Genomic DNA, 22686 nt, shown 5'->3' with positions numbered 1-22686 from the left:
GGTCGTTTTCAACTGACAGAAGGACTTCCTTATGTGTCACAGGGCCAAGACCAGGTCCAAATAATGGCATGCAACATAGCAAAAAGCAGCTCTTCATCTATTTATTTACATCACCACACATGATGTTGATCCTAATACATGTTGTTTCATAGTATTCCATACCCATGTCTGAAAACAAATGTGCATAGAGCCTGTTTTCCTTCACTAAAAGCAGCACTATGATCACACTTTCAATTTTAATAATAAATATCAGTAAAATCTTGGATAAACTTTCACGTTCATATTGCTGTTGGCATTGCTAATTTAAACAACCCATAGGTAAAGTAATATTATTCTTCATAGCAATAATGTTAGCAATCTTGAACTTTGGAATTTATTCTACAAGAATCATTGTACTCTTTGCAGTATAATTATAATAGCAATTACAGAAAACAACATAGATTTCCCAAACAGGAAAATTACTTAGAAAATTGCAAAAAATGTGTGGCTGTTAAAATATAAATTAATATGTAGAAACATGGGTACACTAGAAGTGAAAAGAACAGAATACAAATACAAATATACAGATATATATAATGATTGAACTTAGGTAAAATGTATATTTATGGTAACATATTTAAAAAGAGAGATTAATAACTTAAACATAAATTGGGTTAGGTAAAGACATTTCTCCAAAGAAAATATACAGATAGCCAAAAGGCATGTGAAAAGATGTTCAACATTGCTAATTATTAGAGAAATTAAAATCAAAACTACAATGAGATATCACCTCACACCAGTAAGAATGGCCATCATCAAAAAATCTGCGAACAAAAAATGCTGGAGAGGGTGTGGAGAAATGGGAACCGTCCTATACTGTTGGTGGGAATGTAAATTGGTACAGCCACTATGGAGAACAGTATGGATGTTCCTTAAAAAACTAAAACTAGAGTTGCCATATGTTCCAGCAATCCCATTCTTGGGCATATGTCAGGAGAAAGACACAGTTCAAAAGGATACATGTACCCCCAATGTTCATTGCAGCACTATTTACAATAGCGAAGACATGGAAGCAACTTAAATGTGCATTAACAGATGAATGGATAATGAAGATGTGGTACATATATACAATGGAATATTATTCAGCCATTAAAAAGAATGAAATAATGCCATTTGCAGTGACATGGATGGACCTAGAGATTATCATACTAAGTGGAGTACGTCAGACAGAGAAAGACAAATATGTGATATCACTTATATGTGGAATCTAAAAAAATATGATACAAATGAACTTATTTACAAAACAGAAACAGACTCACAGACTTAGAGAATGAACTTATGATTACGAGAGTGGAAGGGTTGGGGGGGAGGGATAGATTGGGAGTTTGGGATGGACATTTATAATACTGCTATATTTAAAATAAAATGCCTTTCCATGAAAAGAAAATTAGTGGATGTGGAAAAGGCAAGATCATATAACTGATAAGCAAAGAAAACATAGATGATGAAAGAAGATCCATAGGTGATTGAGATATTGGAATTAGCAGACAAGGACTTTAAAATAACTATACTTGTTACGTGGGGGTGTAACTAGTGGGGGACTCCTAGGGGTGCTTGTTGTATTGTTTCTTGATCTGGGTGCTGGTTACATAAGTGTGTTCAACTGTGAAAAGTAAGTGGGCTATACAATTATGATTTGTGTTGTTTTCTGAATATAAGTCACATTTAATAAATTTATTTATTAAAAACATTTTTTTGGCTCCGTTGGGTCTTTGTTGCTGTGTGCGGGCTTTCTCTAATTGCAGTGAGTGCGGGCTTCTCATTGTGGTGGCCGGCTCTAGGCACGCAGGCTCTAGAGTGCAGGGTCAGTAGTTGTGGCACATGGGCTTAGCTGCCCTGCGGCATGTGGGATCTTCCTGGACCAGGGATCGAACCTGTGTCCCCTGCACTGGCAGGCGGACTCCTAACCACTGCGCCACCAGGGAAGTCCCTATAAGTCACATTTAAATGAAAAGGTTTAAAAGCTAAAATTGTTTGACCAAATGACCAGTGGCTTAGTTCTGAAAGACCTCTGTCTATAAAGTACAATCTATTAAAAGCACAAAACCTGCAAAAAAAAAGTCTTTTTTAAATGTGTGTAGTTTTAATTGAGATGCACTCTAAATGTAAAATACACACTGGATTTTGAAGACTTAGAATGAAAAAAGAATGTAAACTATTTCATTACTAAGTTTGCATATTGATGACAATACATTGATAATATTTTGGATACACTGAATTAAATAAGATATGTTATTAAAGTTAAAAAATAAATAAAATAAATAAGTTGGGTTAGGAAGTCCTGCCTGTGTCAGTTGGGGTGAAACACTGTCATAAAGAGGCTTAAGCAACCTGAACTCTGGGCATTTATTTCTCTTTTCCAAATCCCAGGGATGGTGGAATTAAAACCTTAAGGGGATTATCTTCTCCTTATAACATCAAATCTCTGAAAACTGGGGCTTCCTGGTGAACCAGCAGAAAATGATGGTAGTTTAGAATAGTTTCATTGTACCTGGAACACAGTGACTCTCTCTCATTATACAAACCCATGAAGATATAAACTGGGGCCTGACTTCAGGTCTGCCCTCCTATAAGTCACAAGAAGATGGCTAATTCCTCCAGGGCAACATGAACTCCCAAACTAAAGTATCTAGATAGCTGAGATCCACACCCTCATAAAAGAAAGTTAACACAATGAACACATATAAGACTCAAAGTAAACATATTAAAACACACAGTACATTAATTTAAGAATACGCATTATAACTAAACTCACTAAAAGAAAATGGACTGCATTAGCAATAAGAAACAACTTGAAAACATTTTTTTAAAAAGAGGAAATAAGAGGTATGAAAAATAGAATAATTGAAAGAAATATACCAATAGGTAGAGAGAGTAGAGAGAGATGGTAAGGAATAGATAGATATAAATGAAAAATAAATTCAAGATATAGAAGATCAGATTCAGAATTTTTTCCAAGAAACCACAGAAAGGAATGAAAACATAAAATATAAACATACAAGTAAAAGATGCAATGAATAGAAACGGGAGTTCTAGAAAGAACACCAGAAGGAGGAAAAACAAATGGAGGAGAGAAAATAGTTGAAGAAAATATTTATTTTTATTATTATTTTTCCAGAGAAGAGGAGAAGCATCTACATACTTTGGCACAAAATTTAAAGGCATGAAAGATAAAGAAAAAAATACTAAAAGTTCCCCAAGTCAAAAAGTAGACTGCTTACAGAAAAAACAAGAATCAGATTGGTACCAAGCATGTCAAAAACAACATAATACAAGAAGGTCATAAGTTAATGTTGTTAAAGAAATAAAAAATAGCAAGAGGAAATTTGAACCTAGAATATTTGGCAACAAGGAAGTGAGGGCAATCTAGGCATCCATTTTTGGAATAATGGATATATCAAATAGAGTAAAGCTACTCTTTAAATATTCTATAGCACTTAGAAGCAATGAAGTAAATGTACCTTTGACAACATGGATAAATATTAACTACAGACTGCTAAATGAAAAGAAAAGAGTAAGAAAGAAAATAAATATACTGCTCAAGAATATTTATGTGAACTAAACATTCATGTACTCATAAACAATGTATGTTTTCTTCTTCTTCCTCTTCCCTTCCTTTCTCTTCATGAGTGAATCAGTCCTAAAGCCATTACATGGGTTGGTCAAGGTTAGCGCCTCTGACAGTGGCAGTAGAAGATGATGCCACTGCGGCCCAGAGCAAGGGGTTGAAGACCATGTGAGGAAAGGAAGGCATCCAAATCGGTTGGGGTAGTTTAGCACAGGGTATCAGGGCCCAAGCATGAGGAGGATGTTGTGTATGTGTGTGTGTATGCAAGTCTGAATATGGAAAGGAAAGCAACTGTCAGGGGGAATAGTGTAATGAGAGAAGTCATTAAAGCTGACTAAGGTTATCCCCATTTAAGAGCTGAACAACACAGTGTGGGAGGCTGAGTGGGGTGCATTTCAGGTGGGGAATAGGCAGAGCACTTGATATAGGGTAAATAGTCCATGTGTGACAGTGCCTGGCTTGGCTGTCACAGTCATAATGGAGTGGGAAAGGCATTCTTGTAGAGGAAGAAAGAAAGGCATCAAATGTTTACACTCAAGGGAACTGATTACTCAAGTATATATATTCAGAATAATGAGAAGCAGATTTCTCACTCTCAGAGATGGGATTTACAAACATGAAAGGAGAAAAACACTAGGTATTGATATGTACTGATGGTTTTTCAGATAGAGAGATAGATATAGATGTAAATCTATGTGTGTGTATATATATATTCATACATATTTATATCAAAATATAATATCAAAATATATATTTTCCTATCTTTGTTTACTAAGAGGCACTGAAAAAAGCAACACTCCAATAGCAATGAGCACATCTAGAATCCACATCTTGTTTTCTAGACAGTACTCTCCACTCAAAGGAACTAGGGATCATTTAGGAAAAAGCTGGTAACAGGGTTGGGGTGGGGAAATACAATATGATTTGGTATACCTTGCTGTGTCAAAAACCAAGGAAATACACAAAGAATTCTGAGGAAACATCAAAGGACACAGAATCCAGGTAGAAATTGCTGCTACTGGCTGAACTAGGACAATTTGAGTATCAAAATAAAAATAGAGGGGCTTCCCTGGTGGCACAGTGGTTGAGAATCTGCCTGCTAATGCAGGGGACACGGGTTCGAGCCCTGGTCTGGGAGGATCCCACATGCCGCAGAGCGCCTGGGCCCGTGAGCCACAACTACTGAGCCTGCGCGTCTGGAGCCTGTGCTCCGCAACGAGAGGCCGCGACAGTGAGAGGCCCGCGCACCGCGATGAAGAGTGGCCCCCTCTTGCCGCAACTAGAGAAAGCCCTCACACAGAAACGAAGACCCAACACAGCCAAAAATAAATAAATAAATAAATTTATTTTAAAAAAAAAGGATTGAATCATAATCCATTGAATAAATTAGGAATATAAATCTTCATTATGTAATAAATTGATACTGTATTTATAAGTAAAGAAACTTACAAACAAACAAGAAAAAGAAAGTTCTTCTTTACAGCAAAATGCTGACTAATAAAAGTAGACAGGATGATGGACTTAGAAGGTCACTGTTGGCATCATCTTGGAAATGACTACTTGAGCAAAAAAACATCAGTGAACATTGAAACTACTGGGTGAAGGTAGAAATGGTGGGGGTACGATGTTTGCATAACTTCAAGTGCTATTGATTATAAAAAAAGAATAGAGAGTAACTTTAATGAGATCTGGTGACACACCAGCTTAATCAAGTGGTCAAAGTTAGCTTTACCAGTAATGGAACAAATTAATATTAGCAATTGGAAAACAGTCTCACTTCCATAATATTGCTGCCAAGGGTTCAGAGCCTGAATTTATTCATGAGAAACATCAGGTAAACCCAAACTGGGGAACATTCTGAAGATAACTGGCATGTAAGTTTTAAAGGGATAAAGCAATGAAAGTAAAAAAAAAAAAGCTAGAAACTGTTCCAGTTTGAAGGAAATTTGAGACTTGACAACTCGCAATACATGATCCTAGTTTAGATCTATTTGTTATTTAGGACATTATTGGGACAAGTGGCAAAAGCTGAATGGGGGCTACGTAGTGCATGGTAGAAATGTATCAAAGTTTAATTCCTGTTTGTAACGGTCCTGCTGTTTGTGCAAGAGAATGTCACTGTTTGCCAGAGAATTCAGATGCAACTGTTTATCATGTCTGCAGCCTACACTTGGGTAGTTGAGGAAGAAATTTCTTTGTGCTATTCTTGCAACTTTTCTGTAAGCTTGAATGTATTCCAAAATAATAAAAATACTTCTGAAATTAGAAAATCCTGGGGAACATTTAGATGCAGTTTATTATTTGAAAAGTCGGTGCATGTGTATGTGTGTATGTATTCTTACTTTAAGATAACATTTCCAGCTCACATTTACCAAATGTTTTCTGTCTTTCATGTTGCATAGTTGGATGGAAGCTTTAAATTTGACATGTGAAGTTCAAAAGATTTCAAGATGACAAAAATGTGTTCCACTCAGAGAACATTTGTATTCAAATAGGGTGAGGAGTGTCAGAGCTAAAAGACATAAAAGCAACTACCTCTCTCCAGTCCTTAATTTCATCATGTGCAGAAATTATGTTCCAGTGATAATTCTGTCTTGCATTTTTGTTGCTATCATGAAGGATCAACTGATTCTCAGTCATCTTCTTCCCCAATAGCTAACAAAGCTTCATCTCCACCTGCACTGTAAGCTTACCCAGTATCTAGGAAAAATCCCAACCTTCTTTAGAGAGATTTGAGGACTAACAATTGCTGCTAATTCTTGAGTCCCAGCTGCAATAATTAAGCATTTGTTGCTTTCCTGAATTTAGAATAGAACTTCTAGGATTGGGACACTGAATTATTTTCTATTTTTTCAATTTTATTGCACCCCAGAGACAGGAATCTGCTCTAGAACCACAGTTTTGATGACTGGACTTTTGTAGTCTGCTCACATCTTTCCTAAATGCCAACTGCTTGCCTAACTATCTGAGTATAAAATTTCTGGATTATATATCATCATAATTTTTATAGCTTTTTGGGTACTCCATTTTTCCACATGGGATCTCCCTATTGCCAAAGTTGTTTCTGAACAAACACTAGTGACTGGACATCATATGTTCTAGACTAAGGGTCTTATTTTCTTATTTTAAATATTTATCAATTGATATAGCATACACTGACCAATCAGAATGGATTGGCAGCAAATAACTAGAATGTCCAAACCAATGGATACAAACTTATATCAGACCTGCCCCAGATCACCATGTTCTTCCTGCCATATTGGAATTTTCTCAGAAATTACATTTTACTATATCCTCCAGTGAATGTAACCTTATGCAAGGGGGTAATTCTAGTCTTAAGACCCAACTCTGTCCACTATGCCCCACTTCACCTGAATCAATGGGGCATCCCCTACCATGTCCTGGATACTGACAAAAACATCAGCTACAAGAAAATGTCCTTAAAAAATTTTATCCTCTAATTACATAATGAGTTTTCTATTATAAACATTAAGAATTAATTTCAAGTTTACAGGAAATACAAGGATTAGAAGAATTAGTTGAATAAAAATCATAAAAAGCAACCTACAAATCTAGACAATAAGACACATGCAGGACCAGTGACTTGGTCCCACAAACGAGTGTCAAAAGAGGAAAAGAGGATCATACTGCATTAGAAGAAATACAGTTTTTAGGCCTCAACTGAATATTGGTTTGGATAAACCCACTGTACAAGACTACAGTGATTACTAAAACTTAATATAGTCTGTGTATTAAAAATGATTAAGCTTACTATCATGAAAAAGTGGTGATAATTAAACAATTTTCAAACTAATATGTATAGTATGATCTCATTTTGGCTATATATATACATTTATATCTAAATCTATAGGAATTTATATCAAGGTGTTCAAAACAATAATTACTGGGTGTAAAAAATGTGTTCTAGACTGAATTGTGTCCCATAAAATTCATATGTTGAAGCCCTCAACTCCAGTCTGGCTCTATGTGAAAACAGGGCCTTTAAGAAGGTAATTAAAGTTAAAAGAGATCTTAAGAATGGTACTCTATTCTGATAGGACCAGTGGCCTTATAAAAAGAGGGACAGACAGAAGAGATCTGTTACTCTCTCCGTGTGTACATAGAGAAAAGGCCATGTGAGGACTTGGAGAGAAGGCAGTCGTCTGTAAGCCAGGAAGAGAGCTCTCACCATAAGGCTAATTTTCTGGCACTTTGTGTCTGGCACTTCTCAGCTCCAGAATTGTGAGAAAATAAATATCTGTTGTCTAATACATCCAGTCTGTGGTAACTTACTATGCAAGCTTAAAATGACTAACACAGAATGTATTGATTTTTTTCATATTTTTGCTTATCTCTTTTCTAACTCAATGTGCAGTAACCATTTTTGTAATAACAGAAATTACATTTTTAAAAAAGTAAAAATATGCATGAATATTCCCTAAATATGCTGTAGTATTGTAAAATTTTGGTTCTGAAAAAGTGAGACAAGCAAACAGATACTGAAAAAAACCATTTGCTTGGTCAGTTTCACCACGAACTTTTCAGCAATAGTAGCTAACCCCTCTTTAGTGAACACATATACACAGAAAAATCCACGTGTGCATGTACTCTTTGGAGCTTGCATGCAGTTGGAAAAAACATTTAAAGTTTAACTAAATATTATTCTTTTAAACTAGCAAAATTATCTAAATAGGAAGATATTTTGAGGAGTGTGAACTCGACAACAAAAATAGCTTTTACCTTCTTTGTATCCCTTATAAGAGTGTATTGACAGTAACACAATAATAGTGGGGGACTTTAACACCTCACTTACACCAATGGACAGACCAACCAAAAAGAAAATTAATAAGGAAACACAATCTTTAAATGACACAGTAGACCAGAGAGATTTAATTGATGTTTATAGGACATTCCATCCAAAAACAGCAGATTACACTTTCTTCTCAAGTGCACACAGAACATTCTCCAGGATAGATCACATCTTGGGTCACAAAACAAGCCTCAGTAAATTTAAGAAAATTGAAATCATATCAAGCATCTTTTCTGACCACAATGCTATGAGATTAGAAGTCAATTACAGGGAAAAAACATAAAAAACACAAACATATGGAGGCTAAACAATACGTAACTAAATACCCAAGAGATCATTGAAGAAATCAAAGAGGAAATCAAAAAATACGTAGAGACAAATGGCAATGAAAACATGACGATCCAAAACCTACGGGATGCAGCAAAAGCAGTTCTAAGAGGGAAGTTTATAGCAATACAATCCTACCTCAAGAAACAAGAAATATCTCAAATAAACAATCTAACCTTATACCTGAAGGAACTAGAGAACGAAGAACAAACAAAACCCAAAGTTAGCAGAAGGAAAGAAATCATAAAGATCAGAGCAGAAATAAATGAAATTGAAACAAAGAAAACAATAGCAAAGGTCAATAAAACTAAAAGCTGGTTCTTTGAGAAGATAAACAAAATTGGTAACCGATTAGCCAGACTCATAAAGAAAAAGAGGGAGAGGACTCAAATCAATAAAATTAGAAATGAAAAAGGAGAAGTTACAACAGACACCGCAGAAATACAGAGCATCCTAAGAGACTACTACAAGCAACTCTATGCCAATAAAATGGACAACCTGGAAGAAATGGACAAATTCTTAGAAAGATATAACCTTCCAAGACTGAACCAGGAAGAAATAGAAAATATGAACAGACCAATCACAAGTAATAAAATTGAAACTGTGATTAAAAATCTTCCAGCGAACAAAAGTCCAGGACCAGATGGCTTCACAGGTGAATTCTATCAAACATTTAGAGAAGAGCTAACACCCATCCTTCTCAAACTCTTCCAAAAAATTGTGGAGGAAGGAGCACTCCCAAAGTCATTCTATGAGGCCACCATCACCCTGATACCAAAACCAGACAAATATACTACAAAAAAGAAAATTACAGACCAATATCACTGATGCATATAGATGTAAAAATCCTCAACAAAATACTAGCAATCCAACAACACATTAAAAGGATCATACACCATGATCAAGTACGATTTATCCCAGGGATGCAAGGATTCTTCAATATATGCAAATCAATCAATGTGATACACCATATTAACATACTGAAGAATAAAAACCATATGATCATCTTAATAGATGCAGAAAAAGCTTTTGACAAAATTCAACACCCATTTATGACAAAACCCTCCAGAAAGTGGGCATAGAGGGAAGCTACCTCAACATAATAAAGGCCATATATGACAAACCCACAGCAAACATCATTCTCAATGGTGAAAAACTGATAGCATTTCCTCTAAGATCAGGAACTAGACACGGATGTCCAATCTCACCACTATTATTCAACAGAGTTTTGGAAGTCCTAGCCATGGCAATCAGAGAAGAAAAAGAAATAAAAGGAATACAAATTGGAAAAGAAGAAGTAAAACTGTCACTGTTTGCAGATCACATGATACCCTACATAGAGAATCCTAAAGATGCCACCAGAAAACTATTAGAGCTAATCAATGAATTTGGTAAAGTTGCAGGATACAAAATTAATGCACAGAAATCTCTTGCATTCCTATACACTAATAATGAAAATCTGAAAGAGAAATTAAGGAAACACTCCCATTTACCATTGCAACAAAAAGAATAAAATACCTAGGAATAAACCTACCTAGGGAGACAAAAGAATTGTTTGCAGAAAACTATAAAACACTGATGAAAGAAATTAAAGATGATACCAACAGAAGGAGAGATATACCATGTTCTTGGATTGGAAGAAACAACATTGTGAAAATGGAGGTACTACCCAAAGCAATCTACAAATTCAATGCAATCCCTATCAAATTACTAATGGCATTTTTTACAGAACTAGAACAAAAAAATCTTAAAATTTGTATGGAGACACAAAAGATCCTGAATAGCCAAAGCAGTCTTGAGGGAAAAAAATGGAACTGGAGGAATCAGACTTCCTGACTTCAGACTATACTACAAAGCTACAGTAATCAAGACAATATGGTACTGGCACAAAAACAGAAATATAGATCAATGGAACAGGCTAGAAAGCCCAAAGATAAACCCACCCACCTATGGTCACCTAATCTATGACAAAGGAGAGAAGGATATACAAGGCAGAGAAGACAGCCTCTTCAATAAGTGGTGCTGATAAAACTGGACAGGTATGTGTAAAAGAATGAAATTAGAACACTCTCTAACACCATACACAAAAAAAAACTCAAAATGGATTAGAGACCTAAATATAAGACCAGACACTATAAAACTCTTAGAGGAAAACATAGGAAGAACACTCTTTGAGATAAATCACAGCAAGATCTTTTTTGATCCACCTTCTAGAGTAATGGAAATAAAAACAAAAATAAACAAATGGGACCTAATGAAACTTAAAAACTTTTGCAAAGCAAAGGAAACCATAAACAAGATGAAAAGACAACCCTCAGAATGGGAGAAAATATTTGCAAATGAATCAATGGACAAAGGATTAATCTCCAAAATATATAAACAGCTCATGCAGCTCAATATTAAGAAAACAAACAACCCAATCCAAAAATGGGCAGAAGACCTAATTAGACATTTCTCCAAAGAAGACATACAGATGGCCAAGAAACAAATGAAAAGCTGCTCAACATCACTAATGATTAGAGAAATGCAAATCAAAACTCCAATGAGGTATCACCTCACACCAGTTAGAATGGGCATCATCAGAAAATCTACAAACAAGAAATGCTGGAGAGGGTGTGGAGAAAAGGGAACCCTCTTGCACTGTTGGTGGGAATGTAAATTGATATAGCCACTATGGAGAACAGTATGGAGGTTCCTTAAAGAACTAAAAATAGAATTACCATATGACCCAGCGATCCCACTACTGGGCATATACCCAGAGAAAACCATAATTCAAAAAGACACATGCACCCCAATGTTCATTGCAGCACTATTTACAATAGCCAGGTCATGGAAGCAACCTAAATGCCCATTGACAGACGAATGGATAAAGAAGAAGTGGTACATATATACAATGGAATATTACTCAGCCATAAAAAGGAAAGAAATTGGGTCATTTGTTGAGATGTGCATGGATCTAGATACTGTCATACAGAGTGAAGTAAGTCAGAAAGAGATAAACAAATATCGGACATTAACGCATATATGTGGAACCTAGAAAAATGGTATAGATGAACTGGTTTGCAGGGTAGAAATTGAGACTCACATGTAGAGAACAAACGTATGGAAACCAAAGGGGGAAAGTGGTGGGGGGTGGGTGGTGGTGGTGTGATGAATTAGGAAATTGGGATTGACATGTATACACTAATATGTATAAAATGGCTAACTAATAAAAACCTGCTGTATAAAAAAAAAAAAGAAAAAAAAAGAGTGAAAATTAACACATTTTTATATATCTTTCTACCCAGTCTACATATCACAAATCATCCAATTAGTCAGCACACTAACCATCTGTAACACTATCTGCGCTGCAAAGTTTCCACTTGTCCATCCAGATCTACCTTCACCCTTTACCCAGCTCTCTGCCCCAGGAGTCTCACCTCTGTGGAGTACATATACCTGGCTCCTTTACACTTGGCTTCAAGTTGATTTTAGTGAATGGAAGGCATCAACATGTGATCAGCAAATTGGATAAGAGAAAGATTATTAATTTTCCATCACCCTTTCTGGCTGGTCACTTGCTGGCAGTGACTGCATTCCTTATCTGAAAGCCATAGGTCCAACAGACTACCCTCTCCTGCTGCTCAAGGACTTGCCATTTCCTGTAACTACTCTCTCTTCTTACTCCTTCAAGTTTAGGGGGAGTAACAATTACTAGCCACCCTTTTCTATTTCCCTTTTCAGATCCACACTTTTCCATAATCTCCCTGATTAAATTTCCTTGGATTGCACAGTTTTAGCATATCATTGTTTTCCTGATGGCAACCTGATTTATATGTTGACCAATCTGGGTATATTCACTGAGTCATCTATATGTGTTGCCAGGAAATAAATGAATGGAGAGGAGGAGAAGGGTGCCTTTTCTAGGAATATGGTGGGCTAGGATATTCAGACCAACCCTCCCACTGAACATAATTAAAAATGCTGAATAAAATGTGTAACAAATCTGTTAATGGCATCTAAGATCTAGCAAGAAAGTAAGGAATTACTAGATCAAAATATAGGTTGTGATGGGAAGCCAGATAAGTAAAGTAATAAAACTGCTTTTCAACCTGAGGGAATTTACAAAACCTGGAGAACTTTTTAATCTTGATAGCCTCGTGAGATACAAAGGTCAAATGAAAAAGCCCTGAGCCTGTCCAAGTTGGAGAGAAGAAAGTAGTTCCATAAAAAGAGACTTTTCCTCCATAAAGTAGGAATCCTAAAGGACAGCCCTCCCCACTCCCTTCCAAGGGACCTACCATGGGGCAGAGCAGGAGAGGGGATACCTAAGAAGCTATAATTCTAGGGTAACTCTAAAAGAATACAAAAAGTATTTATAACTTCTAAAATAATAGAGGAAAAATCTAATGACAAAAAAATCTAAAACTAAAAAGAGATATAAAATAAGAGGAAAACATAATATACGGTACAAAGAAGAAACCCAAATCAGGGTGAAAAATATAAGCATAAATACATTAGTAATCACATTAAATGGATTAGATGCTCCAGTTAAAAGATGATCAGATTGTAGGTAAAATGAAAATTATGTTATCAAGAAGACATGTTAAAATATAAAGATACAGAAAGGTTGAAAGTAAAAAAAAAGATATAGCATAAAGACACTAACCAAAAAAAAAGAAAAAGAAAAAGCTAATGTAGTTAAATTAGAATCAGGTCAAATCAAATTTAAGACATGCATTATAGATATAAAGATCACTTCATCTGATAAGTGTTTCAACTAACCAGGAAGATTTGATATATTTGAATTTATAAACATCTAAGAAATGAACTCAAAATATATAAATCAAAAATTGATAGAACTACAAGATAAAATAAACAAATAGATACTTATAGTAGGAGATTTTAGCACTAAAAATAAGATACAGAATATTTGAATGACCTGACTAATGTACTTGGTCTAAATGGATACATATAAAACTCTACACCTGACAACTACACAGTACACATTCTTTTTAAATTCTCAAGGGACACTAATCAAATCCTGGGCTATAAAGAAAACCTGAAAGAATTGAAATCATACAGAAATAAAGTAGAAACAATACATTCTAACGAAAATCCAAGTTGTTTCTCTCTTCCTCAGAAGAGTATGATATCCCGATACTAAATACCATATAACTGCCTAAAGCATAGCAGAGAGTCAGGGTACTTCCAACTGGAGTAGAACTCCAAAGGGCTCTTTATGGAGGAGATGGCACTTGCACAGAGCTTTAGAGTATACTGGGGTTTTACAACTTGCAAGACATATCTGGATAATGCTAAATAGAATAATAGGAAGAAATTGTGGCTACATGAAGGGAATAGCAAGATATAGAACCAGAAAGGCATTCAGGAATCTCTGGCAGTTTCTAAGGTAGTAAAAGACAATGGTCACCCATTATGAAAAAAGGATTATGAAAAAATGATCCTCAAAATATAAAGATAGGGTATGCGCTGATGGATTTATACATAAACTACAAAATTTAGTTGGAGCTTCTATAATTTGGAAAGAGTACAGGTACTTAAGAAACGATGTGATAAGAATGTAAGAAACTGTAAAAAATTGCTGAGAAACATTAAAAATTGGAAAATACTTGTTAAAGTAATTTTGCTTCAGAGTGTGTATTTCAGATTGTCTCTAGGTCTTCCAGCAAACAAACAAACAAAACTCTAGACTGGATCTAAGCTGAATCATTTCCTAAAATCAAAACCGTCAAGACAGAAAACTGGAAACCTGAGAAGTTCTGGTGAATGACATCTGTGTCTCCCTCCCTAAACCCAACCTGTACTCCCCGGGAAACAGAGAATTGACTGTACTTTCTGTGGACTTTGGATAATAGGTTTCCCACCTGCGTTCACTCTGTTTAAGACCCTTGATGAACAGACCTTCAAAGTGATTTCTGAAGCTTTTTTTCCCTTTTGTCTGAGGACTGCAGACTGGCAGCTCATGAAGGCTGATCTTTAGTTCTACAGATTACTCTGTTATCGGCTTCCTGCTCAGACTCCTAGGTTCACTGTGCAACTGGCGGCTTGAAGAGCCATAAAATTGGGGTGTCATCAGTGCCATTTAGTGATTCCTAACATCTAGCTTGCATCTGTCACAAGACCTATCAGTCTTTCCTACAGTAGTCTAGCTCACTGAATTTTTTTTTAAAAAGAGTGTCCATCATATCTACATGAATGCTGTATAGAAGTTATCTGAGTACATTACATTTTTCCTCGTGTTCTTCTGGATATTTCCCTCCATGTTGATGGCTAGAAGTTATTAAAGCCCACCCTGCCCTAAAACAAGTCTTCAATTCTCTGACTTTTTAAAAAATCTACTGGGGAATTCTCTTTTACAAAGCCTCTAAAAGCCAAGCCACACCATATCACATCCATACCACTCCATTATCTACTTAAGACACACACACACACACACGTATATCTTAAGATATTCTTTTACCAGAATAGCACAATGCACTCCTGGATCTTTTCACATACAGCAACACTGAGGCTACTCTGAAGAGTAGAGTAGGAGAGTTAGTCTCATATGTAACAAAAAGCAATGCTGTACTTAACCTGTACTAACATTCCTTGTTAGTGGATATTTCCTTAAAAGCTAATATGTATTATTTGCCAAAAAATTTTTAGAATAACCACACTTTGTAGATAATATGTTCAATACTTCTTTTTACATTTCCGTTCAAAAAATGAAAATAATACATACTTTCAAGTGGCTGTTAACAAATTAGAAATATAGATCTTCAAAATTCATTTGAAATATGTAAAAATTATAAAAATTATCAGAGAACATTATATTACTCTGATGAAAATAATTTTGAGGGCTTCCCTGGTGGCGCAGTGGTTGGGAGTCTGCCTGCCAATGCAGGGGACACGGGTTCGAGCCCTGGTGTGGGAAGATCCCATGTGCCGCGGAGCAGCTAGGCCCGTGAGCCACAACTACTGAGCCTGCGCGTCTGGAGCCTGTGCTCCGCAACAGGAGAGGCCGCAATGATGAGAGGCCCGCGCACCGCGATGAAGAGTGGCCCCTACTTGCCACAACTAGAGAAAGCCCTCGCACAGAAACGAAGACCCAACACAGCCATAAATAAATAAATAAATAAATAAATAAATAAATAAATAAATAAATAAATAAATAAATAAAAAATTAAAAAAAAAAAAAAAAGAATTTGCCAGAAAGTGACATGATTGGATGTGCATTTAAAAAATAATAATAATAATAATTTTGAACAAAGAACATATATAATTGTTAATAGGGAAATAGTAGTTATATATAGCTATGTATATATATATCCATTTGAAGATATATGATCCAAATTTACTTATGTGAAAACTTATCACTAATGACACTAAATTTTATGCATCCTAGTAAGTCAGTTTTTTCTATCTATCAAAAGTAATTCAAACATATTACAATATTTCTTTAAGCACAATTCATTAATGTTTTTCACCCTAAATTACATTAACAGATTTTATACTTTCTCATCTCATTTTTTTCACTATAGTCATGGTTTTTAACAACAAGCTCAGATTGATATCTGAAAATTCACATTTCCATGTATTGATTGACTCTCAAGGACAAAGATTGACAATATATAATCAATGGGTAAGACCTACAAAAGTCATGGAAAATTAAATGGTGTCAATATCCAATTATCTAATCAATGCAACAAATCTGTATATATTGGGGCAAGAAACTTTTCTCCTGCTTCCTTTTCTATTCCTCATACAATTTTCTTAGCTCTTCCAGGACTTGCCCTACAAATACCATCCTCTTCACTTCACTTAGCTGAGTCTATTTCATGCATATAGATATTTAATTATTTTGTTTAGTGTGGTTTTACAGTATCAGTTGTGTAGCTTTTGTTTGCAAGTAACTGAAAATCGAACATAAGTTGACAAAAAAAAAAGAAAGGAAATGTACTGACTCATATATATGGCTAATTCAGTAGATTTGGCTTTTAGACAAGGCTTTATTTAGGCATCAAATGATGTGGACAAGAGTCAGTCTCTCTCTCTCACACTCTCTCTCTCCACATTATTCACCTACCCCTTCCTTGTGTTGGTTCCATTTTCAGGTATTATACTCAAGGTCCCAGAAAGGCTATTGAAAGATCCCAGGGCTATATGCTTTCTTCTTCAGCTCTACTGTTAAAGTTAGCCATTATTCAAAGTCCAGAAGTTGAGTCATGTCTCTGTTTGGCCAAACTTACATCATCCTTGAACCAACCATCATCCCATGGTTGATGTGATATGCTGATAGACTCGAGCCAATCAGGATCTACTTCTACAGCTTAAGCTATGGTCAAACCTACTCATACTATATTGCTAGGAAATGTTGGCAACAGTTCAAAACGGGGAAGGGGCAAATGGATGCTGAAAAAGAAAGCATGGCAGGCAAACTCCACCACGTTGCTGTCTGGACTCTAGAGAATTCTGTTTAAGTGTATATAAAGGTTAAATGAGTAAGATAAATAATTAGTTGATTTGTACACATAATTTTAATGCACTCCTGCCCAAACTTTTGAGTGAAGATTTTCCTACATTAAAACTCAAGACTATACTTATAAAACTCAAGTCAGATGTAATTATAATAAGCTTTACATTACTTTTTTTTAATCCATAAACTACAAGTGTTGCTCTTATTGCTCAAAAACATAGCACATCATTCTATATCCTTTTCATGCCCCATCCCGATACAGATCATAGTGAGCAACTAATGTATTTATGTGTTTCTTAGAAAACTTAAAAGTTAATTATCTTGGATGTATCATGAGTACTGTTGTCTAAAACATTGGGGTAAAGGGTCATTTATCCTACATTTAAGATCAGTTTAAATGTAATAACTCACTGAGACTGCTCAGTCGGTATTTGGGTAATCAAAAGGTAATATTCCATAGTAAAAAAATGATGAAAGTAGGATCCATTACAATGTGAAATATCTTGATTGAAATATATCTCTGTCTGAAAATTTCTAAAGCCAATAATAATCACCACACCCATGAGGAAAACTTGATATGGCATAACTGCTTAGAAAGCAGGCCTAGCTTGTTGCTTCTTTAACACTGGAGTTACAAACAGGTTTCAGAATATATCTCAGTTTTTCCTCTAAACTTCATACATGTTGCTAACTTAGTGCAGAGAGAGATATAGCTGGAGAATGCCATTTTGCTTAGTTGTGCCCTTATTATGCAGACATTTAACATATTTGGGGGAAATTGATCTAGTTATTTGATAAGGAAGACACTTGCTAACATAACATTTTACAGTATAGAAAAGTACTCACTTAAACGTCCTAATTTGATTCTCAGAACAACGTAAGATACTAGAAGGTGAGATATCCTTCTGTAGACGCAGACACAGAAAGCTTCCCCCGGGGGCGGGACATATGAGCAGTCATGGAGCTGACATAGACTGTCACTGAGGGCAGGACAGTGGCTGAACATATTAGGGGCTGTAAATGTTTATTGAATAAATCAATCAGTTAATTAAATCTGGACTTAAATCTGGTCTTTTCAATGTCCAGTGTTTTTCTTACAAGTAAACTATTATTGTAGTGTTATTTATATATTTTAACAAATAGAGCTCATTATCAAATTGCGGGGCTCAGGAATAGAAGACAGAAAAAACTAAGCAAAGCGAAAAGCTCCTCAAGAGCTTCTTCTTTCCTGCTTTGAGGACAGAGGCTTAACCCTGTTTTCTATAGTTCCCACTATGTTCAATCAATACTCAGTTGACGCTCTCAAGCTACAGAACTTTGAAAAGCCTATGTCTCTAACAAAGGGCAATTCTGAATGTACTCAGGTGTTTTATTGTGTGTGTTTTTTTAGGCTTTTTCAAAACGTATTTTTTATGCTTTTGTTGTCAGGAGAAAACAGATGAGATAAAACATGGTAGTTGAGCCTTTGGGTCTGGACACAAAAACAGAGCCCTCAAGTTGACTTTCAGAGCGACTTGATACAAATTTAACAATATGCAAAGAGAGTCTCTTCTTTAGAGGTCTAATGCTGAGGCTGGAGGTAGAAATAAGACACAGCCCCTGATTTTCACCGCACCACAGTAGCTGAATGAGTTGAGTTTTATCCTACGTGGTCCAACAAGGCCTGACAAACTGCACTGCAGTACAAGAAGCGTCTCTCGGGCAATGATGCGTAAAGACAGAGGGATTTTTTAGTCAGCGGCAGGAATTAGGCTTTAATGCTTTCTACTAAAAGACTTCATACGCCAGATAGCTCACTGCTATCCACTGAATCTTGGCAGGCAACAAGACTCCTGAAGCTTAAACTGAGAAGTTGTGTTAAGCAGATTTTCATGAATGTACAAAATGCTTTATTTGTAAAGCTGCTTTTCTTTGTTACAGTTCAAAATGCTTTTCTTCTTTTTTTAATCTCTCAGCTTGGTCAACTTTCAGTCTTTATCAAAATTACTTTCAAAAATGTCCTTTTAAGAGCCAGAGAAGAGAAATAAATGCTCACCTCAACAAAAATAAATGTTTTTGTTTTTTTAAAAGAATAATCCGAAAAATGCCAATCAAAGAGATTAATAATGATCATGGGCCTTATAAAAACTACAAGACACACAGAAAGACATTAAGTACTTTACCATTATTTGGAAGTTCTAGAGGGCTACAGGCACTGTGTGTGATTCTATCTTTCGGCGAAGAGATGAGTTTTGCAACGAGAGATGCTGAGATGGGCTGCACTAGTAGAGAGGTGAGGTTTGATCGGTTTTGTCTAAAGCTTCCATCTGTATTCAAAAGAGAAAGAAAGAGAATCCTTAGTAAACAGAAGTTAAAACAGAAGTAAACAGAAGTAAAAACACTTGAAGAGCAGGTTTTTCTGTAATAAGTCTTTAAATGATGAGCAGTAAGTTTATTTCAGCTCGTTTGTTTTATTCCTTGGTTATACTCTGTCTACTTATTAAAAATGATTTGAGATACTTCATAATAAAAATTCAGTCCAAATACTATTATGTATCCTAGTCAATGATGGCATATCGTACACAGGCATTTACTTCCATTCTCCACTGAAATGACAACAAAGAGATAAAAAGCATCAATCCACAGGGACCAAGAGAATAGGAGACACATTAGCGATAAGATTCTCTATCAATAGAAGCATGAAAGCAGATGAATAAGTGTCAACTGATGTGACAGACCAAGGAGACCAAAACCTAAGCCAGCAGAGGGGGGAAGCTGAAAAGCAATGCAGTTTGTACCACAGAACCCAGAAACTCTTGAGAACTGGTAACACCAGCTACCTATTAAAATAGGGGTAATGGAGGCGCTGGAAATAGGAGAGTTTGATGAAATTCGGATTGTGAGGGGGGGTCTCTCCTCCTGAACCCTCACTCACCCAGTCAACATGAACAGTGACCAGTCCTCCCTCCCTCCAGCAGAGACTGAAAGTGGGACACTGAACAGGGAGACACCAGACACAGGGAGGGGTGACTCATACTTTAGATGGGACGGTGTTATGATTGCTGAGACCCTTCAGATGCCTTACTCTTGTGGTGCCCAGAATCCTTCCTTCCAGGTTGGGCGCTAGAAAATTCACTTGTGGTAAATAGGACCAGGGCAATGGAGAAGATAGAAAAAATACTGAAAATCTGGAAGTCTACCAATAAAACAACTCCCTCAAGACATCCTACATTGGCTCTTATCAGTCAATACATCTCACTACATACAGAACTTCAAATGAACTTATGCTGCCATTCTTAAGTAGGAGCTCTCAGCCAAGGCCAAACCTAGAAAGGCACACACGAGCAGCAGACCTAGTGAGGATAAGAAGAGGAGGTCAGGAAGGGGGTCTCCAGGAAAACAAAAATCATTGGAGTACCAGATGCGTCTTAATGTTCTGAGAACATATTCACAGTAAGATCAGAGAATTAGCATTTGAAGAAGTTCGAGATATACAGAAGAATGAGAAATCTATAAAATGAGACAGCTATTAGTTTCAAAGGGAGCAAAAATTTTCTCGAGAAAAATGCAATCATCGTACATTATGAAAAATATTCACATAGAGTAATATAAATAATGACTTTTTAATACAAAAATGGATATTATTCTTTAGGAAAAAAGAGAAAAGGGCAAACGTCAGGGATGAAGGTACATGGAAACTTATGAAGGAAAATTAAGTCTTTATCTTTCATAGTGGTAAGTCAATATAATGAATACAACTGAAAAATGTATTCAGCTCTTAAACATACTATTGGGAGGCAGAGATGTAAATATGAAAAGTAGGCAACGACTAAAAATGTTGAAAGCAATTAAGTGCTTGCCTTTGGGACAGACAAAGGGGAGAGAAACACAGGGAAGGATGGGATAAAAAAAGGTGACACATTTTTATAAATGAAGCTTTATAGAAATATCTATTTATATTCATCTATAACTTTGAAAAAATAAAAATTAAATGAAAATAAGGAGAGAAACAACTATGGTAACACAAGAGAAAAATTACACAAGTACTCTGAGTAAAGAGATTGGAGAGAATAAATTCTGCATAAGGAAAGAACTAAAAAATATATGCTTATTCGGCTTATATATTTATACTGACTCAGAGAAAGAAATACCCAATGGAATGACTATCAGGCAGCCAATAATGCTTGAGAATACAGAGCTATATTTTTCAGACCTTTATTAGGGAAAATAATTGCCACAGGTTTTCTCAGAATTTAACTTGGTAGAACTGCATGGGGTGCAGAACTCTACAATACTGGTATACAGGCTCCAGGAGAAAGATTATAAATGAGAAAATATGTTACAGAAGCATTTCCTTAATTTATCATCAGGAAAACCACAAGGCTAAAATGTGGTATTTAGCTTGGGCCTATGGCAGTCACGGAAGTCATGGCTTTGAAGAAAAAGTAATGAGATTTAAGCTTAGGATCGGTTTTGTTGTATAAACACAGAGCTGGTCTCATAATTTAGTAGCCCTTTTTATATGGATATACAACTGTGCATTTTGACCATAGCGTAGTTCATTTGACCATAGTGTAGTTCATAATCATTTTCGTGTCATAGTACCAAGACTGCCTATATAATTTGCAAGGCCCAGAGCAAAATGACAATGTGGGGTCTCTTGTTCAAAAAGTGGGAAGGATTTCAACATGGCAATAGCAGGGAAATGAATCAGGTGTGGGCCCTTTTGAGTGCGGGTTGCACACCCGTGAATCGGGCCCTGCATGGTTCACATAGAAGACTCTAGCAGCCGGGCAGCCAGCTGAGGTCAACTGAAAGGGACCTTCAGACCACAAGGAAGCTGCTGTCCTGAGTTGCTGTTTCTCCAGGCTGCACCTGGGGCCATGGTGATTAATATCTCAAGGCACAGACATTATACCTCACTCAGCACGCCAGCTGGGAGGTCCTATATGATATAGCCATCTCACTCTGGTTCTCCCAGCATGTATTTTCTCCCTCAGCCATTACCTTTGAAATTTATAGTGTACACAGGACAATGAGATAGTATTTATGAGAAATGTACAGTCTGTTATTTTGCAGTTTTCATGGATGTTAGGTGTTAACATGCTGCCAACACAAAATGAAATGTCTTAAAATGCTGCATGATTTCACCACTCCTCAGTTCAGATACTGAACTTGCCATTCAAGGCCCTTCACCGTCTCAGACCTTATATTTCCAACATTATTTCCTACCATTCCTCTCCATATCTTATGCTAAAACTTAAGCTATCCCCCTACATATTCTGTGATTTATACCTCCATGTTTTTACGTAAGCCATTCCTTCCACTTTACTTGCTCTTCTCATGTATCTCATGTCTGAACTATACATTCCCTTTAAAGCCCAACTCATTTTCCACAAGAAACTTTCTCTGACACCTTCAGCTCTATGTGATATATCTGCACCTTTTTTTTTTTTAGTGCTTGCCATTTCTAATTAACATTATCGCTATGTAAAAACATTT

General features: G+C 36.0%; 1 protein-coding gene across 5 annotated transcripts in view; it reads right to left on the bottom strand.

Moving 5' to 3' along the window:
• Positions 1-22686, bottom strand: part of NAALADL2 (N-acetylated alpha-linked acidic dipeptidase like 2) — a 1434969-nt gene that overhangs the window by 411755 nt on the left and 1000528 nt on the right. For all 5 annotated transcript variants that reach the window (XM_082458958.1, XM_082458959.1, XM_082458957.1 and 2 more), the window contains one exon: positions 19368-19511. In XM_082458958.1, coding sequence (XP_082315084.1) covers positions 19368-19511 — 144 coding nt within the window. The remainder of the gene's footprint in view (positions 1-19367; positions 19512-22686) is intronic.

Source organism: Balaenoptera physalus (genome assembly GCF_965194825.1).
Source record: "Balaenoptera physalus genome assembly, chromosome: 4".
Lineage (NCBI taxonomy): Eukaryota > Metazoa > Chordata > Mammalia > Artiodactyla > Balaenopteridae > Balaenoptera > Balaenoptera physalus.
This window is presented reverse-complemented; position numbering and strand designations above follow the sequence as displayed.